General features: G+C 27.5%; 1 protein-coding gene across 2 annotated transcripts in view; it reads right to left on the reverse strand.

Moving 5' to 3' along the window:
* LOC136082354 (uncharacterized) overlaps positions 1–15,853 on the reverse strand; it is a 67,038-nt gene extending 51,185 nt beyond the window's left edge. For both annotated transcript variants that reach the window (XM_065801380.1, XM_065801381.1), the window contains exons 1-2: positions 15,805–15,853; positions 4,022–4,216 (exon numbers count right to left, since the gene is read on the reverse strand). In XM_065801380.1, the coding sequence (XP_065657452.1) occupies positions 4,022–4,191 (170 nt within the window). In that variant the 5' untranslated portion in view covers positions 4,192–4,216; positions 15,805–15,853. The remainder of the gene's footprint in view (positions 1–4,021; positions 4,217–15,804) is intronic.
* Between the last annotated feature and the right edge of the window lie 2,413 nt (positions 15,854–18,266).

Raw genomic sequence — 18,266 nt, forward strand, 5'->3', positions numbered from 1 at the left:
CAAAAGTTTAAAAAAATCTTTTTTAAGTCATTAAAGACTTATTCATTAAAAGTTTAATAACGTAAAAGGCGACGCAAATTATAATACCAATAAAAACACCAAGACATTTTTAACACTACTTTATAAATGCATCAATAGTTTTCTTACAATAAATATAGCATATCATAACCGCTGAAGTTAAAAAAATAATCAATAATAAAAATAATTGCTTTTATAATTTTATATTAATCATATGAAAATATAATTCAAATATAAACAAAGTGAAAACAAACACTTTGAAAAACTCAGTCAAGACATAAATAATTTTTTTTTTAATGATAACAGATGACTAAAAATTGGTAGGCGACCAAGATTAGCTAAATTATTACTCTCAGTCACCCGTCGGACAACTGAACAAAATCCGAGTGTACACTACTGATATATACAGTACTGTGAATAAATTTTAGACCACTTGTATAATTAGACGTATTTACAATTTTTTTCCTATGTAATCTTTTTAAAGCGTACTTAAGTTTATTAATACATAAGAAAAGAATATATTATTTTGAATAAATAAACAAAATTGATGAGCAAACATGAGGGATTCGTTTGTTTATTTATTAAAACGATGTGTCATAACAACTACATCCAAAACAGGATATTCGAAGAATACTGTTACAGAAATCAGAGAAACTGGCTCTCTTGAAGATAGAAAGAAAAGTAGTAGACCTCCTAAGCTAACAAAAGATGACAATAAATATTAAAAACCCTATCTTTAAGAAAAACAAAAAAAGCATCAACCGAGCTGGCAAAAGACATTAACACAAAAACTGGGAAAAATGTCAGCTCTTCTTTTATTCAATGACACCAACTTAAATCGGGATTAGGAGGGTGTGTTGCAATTCGAAAATCATTATTACGGTGTGGCAATAAATAAAAACAACTTAAATATGTAAAACAACACAAAGATTGGGCCCAGGAAATGTTTAATCGAGTTCTGTACACCAATGAGCCCAAATTCGAAATTTTTGAAACGAAAGGACGCCAATATGTTTGAAGAAGAAATAAAGAAGCCTATCAGCCCAAGTGTTTAAACCCTACTATCAAACACAGAGGAGGCTCTTTACAAGTTTGGAGCTGTTTATCTTCATCTGGAGTAGGTGATTTGATCAAAATAGGGGGAGCAACTCACTGGGGAACGTTGTGTGGATATCCTAAGGCACCATGCTGTATCATCCGGAATGAGACTAGTAGGTCATAATTTTATTCTGCAGCAAAACCATGACCCAAAACATAGTTCCAGAGTGGCAAAAAAATTATTTAAATGAAATGGCAGAGGAAGGAGTACTGAAATTAATGACTTGGCTTCCCCAGAGTCCAGTTTTGAATATAATTGAGCATATTTGGGATTACCTGGACAGAAAGAAGGTCGAACATGCTCCCCAAAATGCTGAAGAATGTTTGAAGTACTTCAAAGAGAATGGTACAACATACCTCAGGATTTTATAACTAATTTGTATGAATCTTTCCCTCAGCGAATATTGGCTGGGACTGAGGCAAAAGAAGGACATAGTAAATATTAAGAGTTTTTTATGAAGTTTGACATTAAAAAGTTTGTAATTGTTCCATATTTTGTGTGAAATACATGTGTTTTTAATAAGTTTATAATTTAGAACTACAAACTTATTCACAGTACTGTATATATATATATATATATATATATATATATATATATATATATATATATATATATATATATATATATATATATATATATATATATATACACATACATACATAAATACATACATACATACATACATACATACATACATACATACATACATACATACATACATATATATATACACACTAGGGTGGAGCAATTTTCATAGCAAAAAAAATAGAGTTTAAAAACCAATATTACTGAGACACGAATCAATGTCTATTAATTATAAGATAAAACCAAAAAAATATTTTTTGATTTTGATGAGATCTTGAGGGTCCTCTTTGGAATTTAAATTCTTGACAGGTCCTAATATTTTTGAATTTTTTTTTTCTAAACCATATCAACCTTGGACTCAAAAAAAGCAGAAAAAAAATGCTTGTTTCATAAATAATAATTTTATTTAAAAAAAATTTTAATGAAAAAAATACTTGCAAAAATATACCTTAAAACCCCCGTTTTGTTGAGGACGGGGGTTTTTAATGAAAAAAACAACTCTACTTTTTTAATTTTAACTTTTTAATAAAAACAAATATTATTTTTAAAATCAGCATATTATTATGCTTCTTTTAAGTATCAAGTTGATATAGTTTAGAAAAAAAAAATTTAAACAATATTAGGACCCATCAAAAATTTAGAATCCAAAGAGGAACCTCAAGAACTCATCTAAACTAAAAAAAAAAGAGTAAGGCTCTTTTTTCACCAAAAGATATGCACAGGCAAATCAAATTTCAAAAATTTTCAAAATCGCTCCACCCTAATACACACATTTACACTAATGTCCATAACTATTTGAATGACAGTATATTTCAAAATTATTAACTTTTGCTTACTAATGGGAAGGAAACTAATGGAAGGGTTTACCTAAATATTTGATCATTCCTTAACTCACTGTATTTTACCAATGCGTTTAGCCATTTATATTACGCTGAAACTTTTTTAAATTACATTATTCAAATATATTATTCAAACAGTCTTTTGAAATGTGGAAATGTGGAAAAACAATCACTAATTAATTGTTGTAAAAAATACTTTCACCACAATTATGAAATAATTTTTTTTTGATAAAAAAAGCAGATAGTTAAATAAATTTTTTTCTACTTTTCATTTTTAAAAATTAAAATTTATTTTATTATATTTAAATTTAATTTATCATTAAATATTAATAAATTTAAATTTGATTAAATCTTTTAAAAATATAATTTTTTTTAAAAACTTAAAAAGTTTAAAGAAAAATTTTTTATTGTTAAAATGTCTAGGTTAAAGAAAATTCTTTTTAATAAATTTAATTCAAGCTATTTTTTTATATTTGTTTTACAGTCAACATTTTTGTTTATTTATTTATAATTACAAATCAATAACTTTTTTTATCTCGTTATCAAAGTGCATATGTAAAAAAGTGCATATATAAATTATTTGCCTAATAAACCCTAATCAAGAAATTATTAGAAAGGATTAAATAGTTTATGAGTAATTGGTTGAGATTTTGTTCAAGAGGAAATGTTAAAAAGAAATTGTTAATAGTTTTATTATTTTATGTGGTTTATGTTCTGACTAAACAGCCACCTTCAGTAATGGTTGTTTAGCCTTGTGTCATCAGATGGTAAAAAAAAATGGTACTAGTACTCATGATTCTGATGTTAAAATTAGTACAGAAGTGTACATAGGCATTTTAAATGACCATACAGAGCCTGAACTGCTTCAAACTACACTTTTGATAAAAACTAGTTCTCTAGACCTCAACACATTGGACTACTCCATATGACCATGTCCAAGACCTGTGAACATTCTTACAATAGTATCAATGCCATGAAGGTATCCATCTGCAAGGCCTGGAATGCCATGTCTGCCAATTTTATTAAAACTACTTGTCACTGGTTTTAAGCCTGGATTAAGTCCATAATTCGAGCAAAAAGGCCATATTGAATATTTTGTAGCCAATGCAGTGTACTTTCATTTAAAAGAAGAAATAAAAAAACTGGACACTTTAAGCCTTTTCTATTTGAGTTTTTAAAATCAATTCAAATTAGTCTGAAAATTTGTCACATATACTGTATGCCTTTAGAAAATTTAATAACAAAATAGACAATAAAACTAAATATATAATTAAATTTTTTTTTGACTTCATGAAACATATTAATCATGTAAAGGAACCATTATTAACAGTACACACTGAAATTGTATAACATGAAATCATGTTGTTAATTTTTGTCAACACTTAAATTATTAAAAAATAGTTTGTTAAATCACAAATCAATAAAAAAATGACAAGTTTCAGACTTAAATAAACTAAAATAGTTTAAAAAATTAACTCACTAATAATGACGTTCTTTCAGTTTTCTTTTTGTAGCTGAAGAGAGTGGTCTTATTACTTTTCTCTTTGGAAGTTCAAAAAGTTGCATTGCATCAGAATCATCTTCAGAATCTGATTTTTTAAAATTAATAGCTGATTTTATTTCTTGGTCATCCAAAATCACGTCAATCATTTTTTAATTATTGTAACATTTTTTCCTAATAATAAATAGTATTTAGAAAAATATATGATAGTAAAAGCAAACTTCATGCTTCAATCAATTATAGTTCATAATATCATTGAATAAATTAAATGAAATTACACAAAGATACAAACACACAGAAATATAACTTCTATATACATATTGTATATACATATATAGTGTATATATCCATATATAGTGTATATACATATGTATGTGTATAAGCATATATATATATATATATATATATATATATATATATATATATATATATATATATATATATATATATATATATATATATATATATATATATATATATATATATTACCATAAAATATAAACTTTACTTTTTTGGGTTTGCATATGGAACTTGGTATTTTATGAATTGTCTTGACAATTTTAAATTTACAACTTTTAATGTTGTTTGCAACTCCTGGAACTGAAAAGGAATTAAATAGTACATTGATATAAGGCTAGTTAGTGATTAACTGGTAAAAGGTCAAGTTAGTGACTAACTTAGTTTGATATTTTTGGCTGCTTAAAGAACAGTATCAAATTCACTCACTCCCTACTATAGACCATAGTATGGCTTCTAAATTATAATGAGTGTTTAAAATAACTTTAGAGGCTTTTTCTGTACGACTTCCAGCACTTTTCTTTTTGGGGGGAAATACAACACAGAAGAACAATATTTTGAATGAGGTCAAAAAAATTTGTATATGATCTATTAAAAGCGAGCCTCGTCTAAGTTCTAAATGATCGCTTAAGCGTACTAAGAAATAAGCTTTATTTGTTACATGATGTGATCATACAATTTTAGATGGCTGTTAAATGCCCAGACATTCAATTTTGAACTTTCATCGTAGGTACCAAAGTTTTGAAGGGTTTAAGGCTATTAATTGCTACAATTAAAAAATTTATAACGCTAATATTGCACATGCATAACCAAAAAATTTCTAACTACATTTATGAATATAATTTACTTTTAATGTAATCAATTCGGTAATGTTAAATTAGGAATATGAAGTTGTCGAAAATAATTTTTTTTAATTTTAATTATTATTACATTTATACATATACATTTTAATTTTAATTATTATTAAAAATACATAATGTTGCGGCCGTGAAAATTGATAACTTTTTGATTGCTTTACATTTTAATAAGATAAAACTCAATCTAGCATTAATTAAATGTAGTATTTTAGCTAATCTTTTTTATTTATTTAAAGTAATTAAAAAGTTATTTGTCATTATTGATAATATAGAATCTATATAAAAAAAATGCGCTGTAACTTAATGGATTGTTCTTGAAACAATAAAACATTGGAATGTTGATGCTCAGTATCTATAGAATAGATACTCAGTATCTATAGAATAGATACTGAGCATCAACATTCCATTGTTTTAACAATCCATTAAGTTAAAAAACTTTTTACAGAACATTTTTTTTTGTAACATTATTATTCAAATAATAAACTTTTACTTTTTGCGTACTACTAAGGTACCGTAACTGTAACGTGCAATCAGTCCATTGAATTCTGGAACTTCAGAGAACAAAGAATGATATTCAAAAATTTGATGGAAGAAAGCATTCCAAGAAGAATCTAAGTTTTGAATTTCAACTTAGAGTATAAACTATTAGTTTTATTCCCTTTGTATTTTTTATCTGTAGTTTTGGGTGATGAAAAGAATAAATAAATAATACTGCTGTTTCCGTAAAAACTATTGAGTCCTACTGCCAGGGGCGATTCTAGGTTTAAAATGAGGAGGAGATGGGGGTGCGGGGAAGGAAAGTCAAGTCCTTAAAAACATCCGACTGCTTTCTTAAAAAAAAATTAAAAATAAAAATAAATGTCCTTAAAACTAAAAATCTGCCGAGTGAAATGTCAAATGCCGACTAGTCAACTATATTCCTTAAAAAACCGACAATAAGTTGAAAATAGCCTTCTTTATGGTTCATTAGTTTTTGATAAATCAACTCTGTAACAGCAATTAAAAGAATATAATAGAATATGAAGTATTTTATTATATTATTTTGATTGCTGTTTCAACTCTTTTAATGCATTACAACGCAAACCAACATATAATTCAACGCAAACCAACATATAATACGATGCAAACCAACATATAATGCAAACGCAAACCAACATATAATACAAATCCGCTGCAATTTCGCCCCTGCTATTTTTAAACTCTAATTTTTTTTATTAATTTAAAAAGACTTGAGTGGTAAATAATTGTGGTGCTTTGGTAAATTATTTTTATAATTGCGGCCATTGAATAACTTATTTTTATCATATACAGATAAAAGATTGTACATATAGATAATTGCATATATAAGTAATTTTAAACAAATATAATCATAAATAAATAATAATAAATAACTTATAAAAAAAAAAAAAATAAAAAAAAATATTGATAAATAACTTATAGTCAAAAAATAAACGTTATAATTTAAACCGATTAAATTTTTTTTTAATTGAAGAATCGATCTTATGCTTTATGTTTAGCGAGTAAATATTTATTATAACGTTCGTTTATTAAATTAGCTACTAAGCGACTAAGCATTTTTTTGATAAGAATTACGCTTACTCAAATAAAACTGCCAACTCTAAAAAACACTGCCTCAACGCCATAGATGTCCAGCTGAAACCAAAGATCAAAAATTATTATAAACAACTTTTACGAATTCCTAAATAAAAAAATATTAAAAAAAGTAAAAAACGTTTATTTTTTGTATTAAAAAACGTTTAATTGTATTTTATTTGTTCGAAATTGACGAAAAACTGATATATATATATATATATATATATATATATATATATATATATATATATATATATATATATATATATATATATATATATTCATATATATATATTCATATATTTATATGTATATATATATATACATATATATATATATATATATATATATATATATATATATATATATATATATATATATATATATATATATATATATATATGTATATATATATATATTTATATATATATATATGTATATATATATATATATATATATATATATATATATATATATATATATATATATATATATATATATATATATATATATACAGTGCCGGTTTTAGCACTACCAGCGCCCTGGGCGAGATTTCTACAGCGTCCCTAGCTCAATTTAACCCCATTCAAAAAAAAGGCAAAGGGTAAAATAACTAATTAGTTTCGCCCCTTTATATTCGGCGCCCTGGGCCATCGCCCAACAAGGCCCTACCCTAACGCCGCCACTGTATATATATATATATATATATATATATATATATATTTATATATATATATATATATATATATATATATATACATATATATATACATACATATATATATACATACATATATATATATATATATATATATATATATATATATATATATATATATATATATATATATATATATATATATATATATATATATATATATATATATATATATATATATATATATATATATATATATATATATATATATATATATATATACAGAGCCGTAGCTTGGCTGTCCCATCCCACCACCTTCATAATATAATGACGGTAAAACAATTTATCAGAAAAAAGCCCCACCTTTTCAGTGTTCTTGCTTTTCAATAAATATGTAAAAATTATAAAATTTCCTAGGAACCTTTTTATAAAACTAAGCTCAAATGGGTTGAGCCTAAAGAAATAAATATTTTCTAATTTTTAGTCCAATTAAAGGATAGGTGTATTATTTAAAAAAATATTCTGTAATAATTATTACTATCTAATTTTTAGTCTAATTGAAGAAAGGATGCATTTTTGAATAAAAAATTTTTAAAATAATCGCAATACCTTGATAAACTTTGTTTTTCTATTTTCTTGAGATTAACCTAATTTTTTCCACTTTACTTTTTTCATCAAATTAATTCACGATATATACGTATAATATAATTTTATTAACTGCTTAGAATTTCTTATAGCCAAGTTTTGTTTTGCAATGATTTGTTATGCAGTCGTGGTGTAATGGTTAGAGTTCTGGCTTTCGAAGTCCGTGGTTCGAAGCCAACTCTGGCCACGTATGAATCAAAGAGAGAAGGCGTAAACTTCCTAGTTAAATGCTATTCCGTGGTGCTCCTTGATAAAACCTTTAGGCCTTCATGGAGCACCTAAAACAGCTTACAAATTTAATTGTATTATGATGCTACATTGTGACGCGCATTTTCTTCGATTTAATTTAAGTATAAGATAATTTAATACTAACTTTCAAGATTTTCTATTTGCTAACAACTAACCTGTTTAAAATTATCAAATCGCTTTGAGTATATTTAATGAAACACTTTAATATATTAGTTAATTAAATCAAGACAAAATCAGAAAAAAAATTCAATATATTATTTCTCATGATCCAAGTGACCTAAAACATTTGGATCACATTTATACAAAATGTTAGGCGGATCATGTTTTGAACAAAAATTTCAGGTCTCTACGATAAGTGGAAGGTGCTCAAATAAGCCTCTGAAACTAAAAACATTGTTGTTTAATTTGGATAATTTTACAACGCAGTGAAATAAGAAAAGGTGTAAATAAATATAAAAAAATCAATTAGTAATAAAAAAAGAATTTCTCTAGTGATGTTGTTGTGAGATTTTTTAATTGATATCTAAAATAATTATTATTTAAAGTTACCGATCTTATTATATATTATTATTATTCATTATTACTGACCATTATAATAACTATAACTCTAGAGATCAGTTTTATTATAGATATTATATCATTAGATATTATATCATTTATTTTTATTAAAGATATTATATCATTGGATTTCATTCGCATATTGCCTTGGTATGTAGCCAAACCTTGAAATTTGAAATAATGATGTCTGTATTTCAAATTGCGCACTGATGTCATTCACTGTTTTGATACTTTGAAGCTCAAGAGACACTCATCTTTAAATCTTGAAACGACTACATTTTTTGTTTTTTGTATCAAGGTGTTGGACGCGAAACATTATTTTATTAAACAAAACTGCGGCAAGCGATTAGGTTGATTGTATTTGTTTTTAAATTTCATTTTGAATTTCTTTTTGAATACTTAAACTTTGAGTTACTACAATATTGAAAGTTGGTTGCAAACGACTTAACTTTGAGGCTGATGCTATAGGATGTATGCTGATGCTAGATGTATTTGGTGTAAATTTAGAAAAGAGTGGCTAAGATAATGTAGTTACTGGTTCTAGTGATACTACCATAAATTTTAGTGGTTGAAATGACGAAGACACAGGTTAAGATGATGGTGTTTCAAACATATTATTAATTTGTAAATTTGACTGATTAACTATAGTGAAGTCAAATAGAAACAAACTGGTTTTAAAACCCAGTAGCTATTTGCGTCCGAATAAAAGCTTCACCAGACCAGAAATGTATTGTTTGCTGTTGACAAATATATTCTTGATAAATAATTGAGTTGGCTGCATTACATGTAGTGCATGAGCAGGTAAGCAAATAAAATGTTGGTGAAAATAAGTACGATCCGACAGTATGTATCGAGTGTTCACCATAACTGCAATTTGATCACTACATTTGTTTAAATAAATAATTTAAATTAAATATTTAAATTAAAATTTAAATTAAATATTTAATTAAATCGTGTGTATCAACTGTTCATCAATAATTTGATTATTATATTTAATTAATTAAATATTTAATTGACTATACTAAAAACTAAACTATTTACCAAGAGATTTTTTATACAGGAGAAGTATATCCCGGTGAGCCACTGCAAAGAGTCGCTTATCTTGTTTTCATTCTGATGGAAATGTTACGTATACGGCATCGTTTAAAACATTTTAGCATCAACTTTTGTACAGGCGCTTTTTTTGATTAAAAAAATAATGTAATTAATGCAACTGCCAATAACATTACCAGTTGCATTAATGGAATTTCCAACGGTGTGATTAGTTTTTTTTTGAAGCTAAACAATTTCAATGGTCCTTTATACACCACGTCTAAGAACTATGAGTTGTTTTTATTGATTACTGTTATTAATATTATTAATTTACAATAATTACAATAATTGAGTTGTACATTCAAATAGTCAGTAACTAGTTTAATGACGTCCTTTCAAGTTCTGCGACTTTTGTGTTTGAACCACTGCTAATTTTTTTTACCTACATTCTGATCATGCCTATAAAAGTTTGCAACTGGTATATTGAATAATTGAGTAGCTTTGTTGAGTGAAAATTTGCTGCTGTATACTTTGGTCATTGCAAGAGCATTATGTTGATTGGCGTGCAAGTTTTAACGAAATTTATTTTATATTAGAATAGATCTGACAATTTAAAAAGTAAAATTTAAAATGTATACAAACAACTTTTAAATACTAACTCAAAAGAAGATCCTCCACAACGTTATTGAAAAGCGTTTGCAAAAACTTAATTCAATCACTAATTAGCTAAAAAATAAACATTGTCATTACTATTGTCATTCTACTCCAAATTGCTCGATGCTTTATAATTTTGAAAAATACAACATTTTTTTTCTGGTAAGAAAAATAGTGTTTTATTTTTCTTACCAGAAAACTGGTAAAAATTTATATATATATATATATATATATATATATATATATATATATATATATATATATATATATATAAATATATATATATATATATATATATATATATATATATATATATATATATATATATATATATATATATATATATATATATATATATGTATATATATATATATATATATATATACAGTGGGTGCTCATATTATTAGAAACACAACCAAATTTTAAAAACTTTGTGAATAAAGTTCAAAACTAACAAAACATTTTAACAAAATAATTTTTTTTATTTTACAAATAGTATGTATGTACCTTTTACTTTAATCTGGGAGTTTGGCAACATTGCATTTCATCTCATTATGAAGTTATAGGTTTTTTCCCGAATTTTGACAATTTTGGCAGTTATATCTGTGTTGTTGTCGCGTGAAGTGCTGTTTGTGTATTGCTCTCTTTTTAAAGTTTTCAAAGATTTTTTTATTGTTTTTTTATTGAGTTCTATTTATGTGTCTATTTTTTACAGTTAAACATGATTAAATCAATATTTTTACATATAATTTGACTTCTATAACGGTTTACTAGAATCACGTGTTTTGTTCAATATGGGAAAGGCAAAAGATGTTTCACTCTCAAAAAAAAGAGAAGTTGGAGCATTATTGAAGAATACTTCTTATTCTCAAATGTGTATAGCATCAATGACAAAGGTTTCAGTGGCAACAGTCAACCGAATAAAAAAAAATCTGGACAAAAATGCTGATTATACTCCACAACGAACAGGACATTGTGGTAGAAAACGGCTAACAACGCCAAGAGACGATAGAAAAATACGAGATATTTGCCAAGAAAATAGGAATAAGCCTAGGCGAATACTAACCACTTTAATACAAGATGCTGGAATACCAGTATCTCCAATGACAGTTCGTCGCCGACTCAAAGAACAACAATTTAGATGCTGTCGATCTGCTAAAAAGCCTAAGCTCACTCTAGCAATGCAACAAAAACGCCTTGCTTGGGCTAAAAGTCATCGGCATTTGACCGTCGATGACTGGAAAAATGTAAGTACTTCATTTATAATTGTACACATTCCATTTAGAGATTTGCCTACATTAAAACTTTGACTTATAAGTTTTTTTGATGTTGTTTAGGTATGTTTCTCGACAATCCAGATATTGATGAACAAATCACAGTTTGTGCGAAGACGAGCTGGAGAAAAATTCCACAAAGACTGCATCTTAGAACGTGTAAAGCATCCTCTAAGTATAATGGTATGGTCTGTCATTAGTGGACATGGAACAGGGCGCTTATATATCGTTGAGGGAACTCTGCGCCAGGACCAATACATAAAAGTTCTTGACACAAGATTGGTACCACAGTTGAAGGAATGGTTCCCAAAGAACCAAAAATTTACATTTATGCATGATTCTGCCCCATGCCATAAAGCAAAGAAAGTTACAGAGTACCTATAAGCAAAGAAAATTCCAGTGCTACCATGGCCTGGAAACTCACCAGATTTAAACCCTATTGAAAATCTGTGGGAGATCATGAAAAGGGAAATTGCTTCTGAAATGATCACCAACAAAATACAATTAATTCAAAAGATGATCAAAGTCACAATAACATAGATATTCAAAATAATGCAATAAAATGCATAGAAACTATGCCAAGACGTGTAGAAGCGGTAATAAGTGCCAAGGGAGGGATAACAAAATACTAAAATAAATCACCATTATGTAATCTTTTGCTTGTACAATAGTGGAATTATTTAAAAAAAATACAAATAAGTATGTTTTTTGTAATAAATATAGACCGCAACACTCAAAAGTTACGAAAAAATAGTCTGCAACCTTTTTATTTCTATAATAAATAACCTTTAACACATAATTTTCAAAAAAAGACAGTGTTTCTAATAATATGAGCACTCACTGTATATATATATATATATATATATATATATATATATATATATATATATATATATATATATATATATATATATATATATATATATATATATATATATATATATATATATATATATATATATATATATATATATATATATATATATATATATATATATATATATATATATATATATATATATATATATATAATATAATATATTATGCCAATCACAAACAATCTTTTAAACATAATAAATACTCAAAAGAGACTATGCTGTCTAAATATATTTGGCAACTAAAAGAAAAAAATATTAATTTTAAATTAAACTGGTCTATCCTAAAAAATGCGCCTGCCTATAAAACATTTCCAAAAAATGTATACTATGTTTACAAGAAAAATTTTAAATTATTACTCATTTAGATTAAGAAAATTTACTGAATAAAAAATCAGAATTAATTTCTAAATGCAGACATGAAAATAAGTTCCTTTTAAAAAATTATTAAAACAAGTGACCAGTCCAAATTTATCCTAATTCTAAAGAATTCTTTTCATGATTTTTTAATTACACTGTACAACAACGGAAAAAAAACGGATGCCATTGACACTACCTTATGTATTTTGGTTTGGAGATTACAAAAATGATGTCCGTTTTGTTGTGTTACCCACCAATTTTGGTTAAATTCACATTTTCAAATTTTCGATTTTCACTATGAAAGTTGTCAATGTGATTTTTAATATATTTATAAGCAGTTGTTTATGATTTATTTATTAGCATTTCTTTATTATATACCTATTTGCATTTGTTTAACCTTGTATTAGACTAAATGCAAGTCTGTTTTATTTTAGATAAACTACAGTTAGCCAAGTAGTATATAGATATAATACAGTGTATATTGAAACAAGAAATGCCCAGAACTTGTAAAAATCAAGCCGACAACTTTTGCTACATTTGTGGCGAACTGACTTTAAAGAGATGCAGACGAAGATTGACACCACATGTGAAAAAACTGTATGAACTATACTTTGGTTGCAAAGTCGGCGACCAGGATAAGAACTGGTCGCCTCATGCATGCTGTGTGAGGTGCGCTAGTTCACTATCGTCGTGGGCGAACAGGATTAGTGGAGGACCAACATTTGGGGTGCCAATGGTGTGGCGTGAACCCCAAAATCATTGCTCAGATTGCTATTTCTGTTCTGCTAACATATCAGGTCGCAATTCTAAGGGTAAGAAAGCTATAGTGCACCCAAATCTACCTTCAGCTATTCGTCCTTTTCCTCATTCGGCTGAACTCCCTGTTCCTGAACCTCCATCGAAAATCCCAAACAAGGACAGTTCTCATTCAGACGAGGATACTGATGACGATGATAGTTACGAGTTGCCAGAAGATACAGAGCGTAAACCCCACTTCATAACAAGATCTGACCTGAAAGATCTCGTTCGAGATTTGTATTTAACAAAGCAACAGAGTGAATTACTGGCTTCACGTCTCCAGGAGTGGCATCTGTTGGCTGGTGATGCAAGAGTGTCGTCATTTAGAAAGCGATCACGAGAACTGCAGCAATACTTCTCTATGGATGAAGAACTTTGCTTCTGTAATGACATCAGTAGATTGTTTGATGATCTAGGAATACAATACGATTCATCTATGTGGAATTTGTTTATTGACGCATCACTTATAGTATTAAGGCAGAATTACTGCATACTGGAAATGTGCTGCCTTCCATTCCCATACCACATTCGGTAACCCTGAGGGAAAGCTATGTGAATATATCACTTATTCTGGACAGAATTAAATACAGAGATCACAGATGGTCCATATATGCAGATTTGAAATGTGTTGTTATACTAAATGGATTGCAGGCTGGTTTTACTAAGTACATGTGTTTCCTCTGCAAATGGGATAGCAGGATGAAATCAGAACATTATATGAGGAAATGTTGGCCACAGAGATCACAGATGGTCCATATATGCAGATTTGAAAGTTGTTGCTATACTAAATGGATTGCAGGCTGGTTTTACTAAGTACATGTGTTTCCTCTGCAAATGGGATAGCAGGATGAAATCAGAACATTATATGAGGAAATGTTGGCCACGAGAAACATTTGAGGTTGGTTCCCATAACGTCATTCATGAACTTCTTGTGGATAAAGAGAATATCATCTTGCCCAATCTTCACATCAAGCTTGGAATCATGAAACAGTTTGTAAAGGCGTTAGATCACGACAAACCAGCATTTCAGTATTTGCAGACCAAATTTCCTAAAATCAGTGACGCCGAAATTAAAGAGGGCATTTTCGTGGGGCCCCAAATACGAGAACTGATGCTGGATGAAACGTTTTCGGGAACGATAGATCAATATGAACTTGCAGCATGGGATGCATTTAAACGGGTGTGCCAGGGATTTCTTGGAAAACATATTGCACCAAATTACGCTGATTTGGTAGACAGATTAATTGCATCCTATCAACAACTGGGTTGAAACATGTCGCTGAAGCTCCACTTTCTTCAAATACAAGTAAACAATTTGTGTTAAAAGTGATAATAAACATGTTCATACACTTATTCATATGTATAGAAAAATGCATCTTACGTTAAATCTTTAAATCGTTATTACAAACAATTGTGACGTGCTACAGCATAACTGATTACATATTTGGAATCAGCACGTCTGAGTTAATAAAGATAACCTAATTTGGTTCTTGTTTTTTTCAAAAAGTTAAAAATTGTTGTACAGTGTTGTCTAATGTAGTTGATGCTACTTCCTGGTTGCAAAATACTACAGTTATTACATAGTTAATTATAACAAATCCCAACTTCCTGTGAATTCATTTTTCTATAATTTGAAAACTTTTTTATGTTTAGACATTCTTCCTGATGAACCTACTGATGGTGAAACACAGTGTTGTATTGTATATATATATATATATTTATATATATATATATATATATATATATATATATATATATATATATATATATATATATATATATATATATATATATATATATATATATATTTAATTATTTAATTAAGAATACAAAAAAACTTTAATTAAGTGAGATTTTTCAGTTTAAACTGATTAAAGGTTGAATTTATAAAAGTTGAAAATTTTCTTCATACTTTATATTTTGCCGTTTTGGATGAAATTCCTTCTTCTCTTCCTTTTTATAATTTGCTTCTTTAAAAATTTTTTAATAATTAATACTTGCTTTTCATCAAATATTTAAAATAATTTTATAAGAAAACTAAACTTTATTATCAACCATTGTTTTTCTATTAATCGCGTTTTCAATTGAATTAATTTTATGGATTGTTTCAAAGGTTTATAGTGTTTTCGAGATGACAAACTAGATCTGACAACCAGAGCTTAAATGCGAATTATCTTTACCTTCGCGTAAGAGCAAGCTAAATAAGTTTGATATTTATTTATAAAGTTTTAGTGAATCGTTTAAAGCTCCCCCAGCTAGCACACATACATTGATAAAACGTTAGAACAATGTTGTGCGTTGCGTTGGCCCAACATAGACCGCCAACGTTGTTTTTATATCATTTTGGTTACAAATGCGACGTCGCCAACAACCAAAAAACAACGTTGGTTCAATGTTGTATTTTAAGTCGGCGTTGCGTAACGTTTTACTTTGATTCAACGTTGTACTTTACGTTGGCACAACGTTGTATTTTACGTTGGCAAAGCGTTGTATTTTACGTTGGTAAAACGTTGTATTTTACGTTGGTAAAACGTTGTATTTTAAGTTGATTCAACGTTATATTTCACGTTTCCTCAAGTTTATATTTACCTTTTATCTGAACCGAATTTATTTTTTTTCATGTCATGCATATACATTTAAACATAAAATATTATGTATTTATACGCGTGTATACGCATTTCCGCCATTTTGATGCTGAGTTAACAATTTTTACTACATATAATTAAACTTATTATTTTGCATCTGATTAAAGAGACATTATTTATGTTTGTTTTGCTTGTGGCTTGATATTTCATTACATAAAAAAGAGAAAAATATATAAGCAAATATATTTCCATGATGAACTGAAATATCTAAATGAAAAATAATTCTCATAAATTATACAAATGTATATTTGTATATCCGCCTTTTCTCTATGCAAACGTAACGTTAATCCACTGTATAAAATCCAACGTTGTTCCAATGTATGTATATACATCAAATCAACGACGGGTGAATAACATTGGATCAACGTTGGGTTTAGATCGTAAAAAAAATCAACTTTTTGCGATGTTTTTACATACATTAATTCATCGTTGCTTTATACACATTAAATCAACGTCGGTTTAATAACATTGGATCAACGTTGGGTTTACATCGTAAAAACAATCAATTTTTTTTGATGTTTTTACTTACGTTGAACCAATGTAAATGAGCCAGCTGTTTTTAGTTCCATCGGTATTAATTTCATCATTAAACAAATGACATTGGATCAACGTTGGTTTTGCATTGAAAAAAACAGCCGACGTTTACGATGGTTTTACATACGTTGGCCCAACGTAAGTGTGCTAGCTGGGCCATACATAATATATGTCAACTAAATACTAGGCTATCTTGTTTTTTAAATGTATCTTGTTTTAAAAAAAAAAAAGTTTATCAAACAACAAACAAATTCTAATTAAAAAAAAATGTTATTTAATTCTGTAACGGTTTATTTTTTTATGTAATACTACCATACTACATGAAACTATGGTTTAGTTTAACTATAGTTTAGTTTAATCTCACAAAGCAGAATATTGACTTCCAATGAAGTTTTAGGTCAATCAACTTACTATTTTGTACTGAGGGTTGTTAAATAATTTCATTTAAAATAGTAACTCCACTTGTATTTTTTTTTATTGAAATATTTTAATAATGTTTTGAATTTAAATGATCATAATTCTTTAAGCGTCAATGAACATTGTAAAAGTAGAGAAACAATGAACAAAGTGCGAGTCCAGCAGTAAAGAGTAGTCAGTCTCAAGTGTAATGATTTTCCAGCACAATTCCTGAGCCATACTAAAATACTGTCATTTATTTAGAAAGGTTTTGTTCAAAAAACCTGGACTGACTAATAAAGGACTGCGAGAATTTATTGCCTGTAAGAACATTAAATACCTTTTTGATCAAGCATAGTAAAATCAATCTTGTAAATAGTTTTGGGTAGTCTTACCCACTTGAATATTGTTGAAAAATTGAAACTTCAAATCTTAATCTTTCCTCTTCCTTCATAAAAAGCAACTTGGGCGCTTTTGTACCGAAGCTTAACTGGCTGGCAAAAGTGGTTACGTGATAAATTTTTTGTTAAACCAGATCAATTTTTTGTCAACAGTTAGTCTAAAATGAATCATAGCAATCTGAAATATGCTTTTTTTATATTTCATATTTTCTGTAGATCTGTGTCACTGTAGTTTTATGTTTTATTATAATTAAGAAAAAAGTAAAAATACTAGAATACTTTGAAAAGCACTAATAGTCCCAGTCTCATTCAACTGAACCTGATTTAAATTACAATTTTTATTGCAACAAATCATGAAGCGCTAAAATAAATAAATATTATCACTATGCATTAAAGTA

Source organism: Hydra vulgaris, chromosome 07 (assembly GCF_038396675.1).
Source record: "Hydra vulgaris chromosome 07, alternate assembly HydraT2T_AEP".
In the NCBI taxonomy this organism is placed as follows: Eukaryota; Metazoa; Cnidaria; class Hydrozoa; order Anthoathecata; family Hydridae; genus Hydra; species Hydra vulgaris.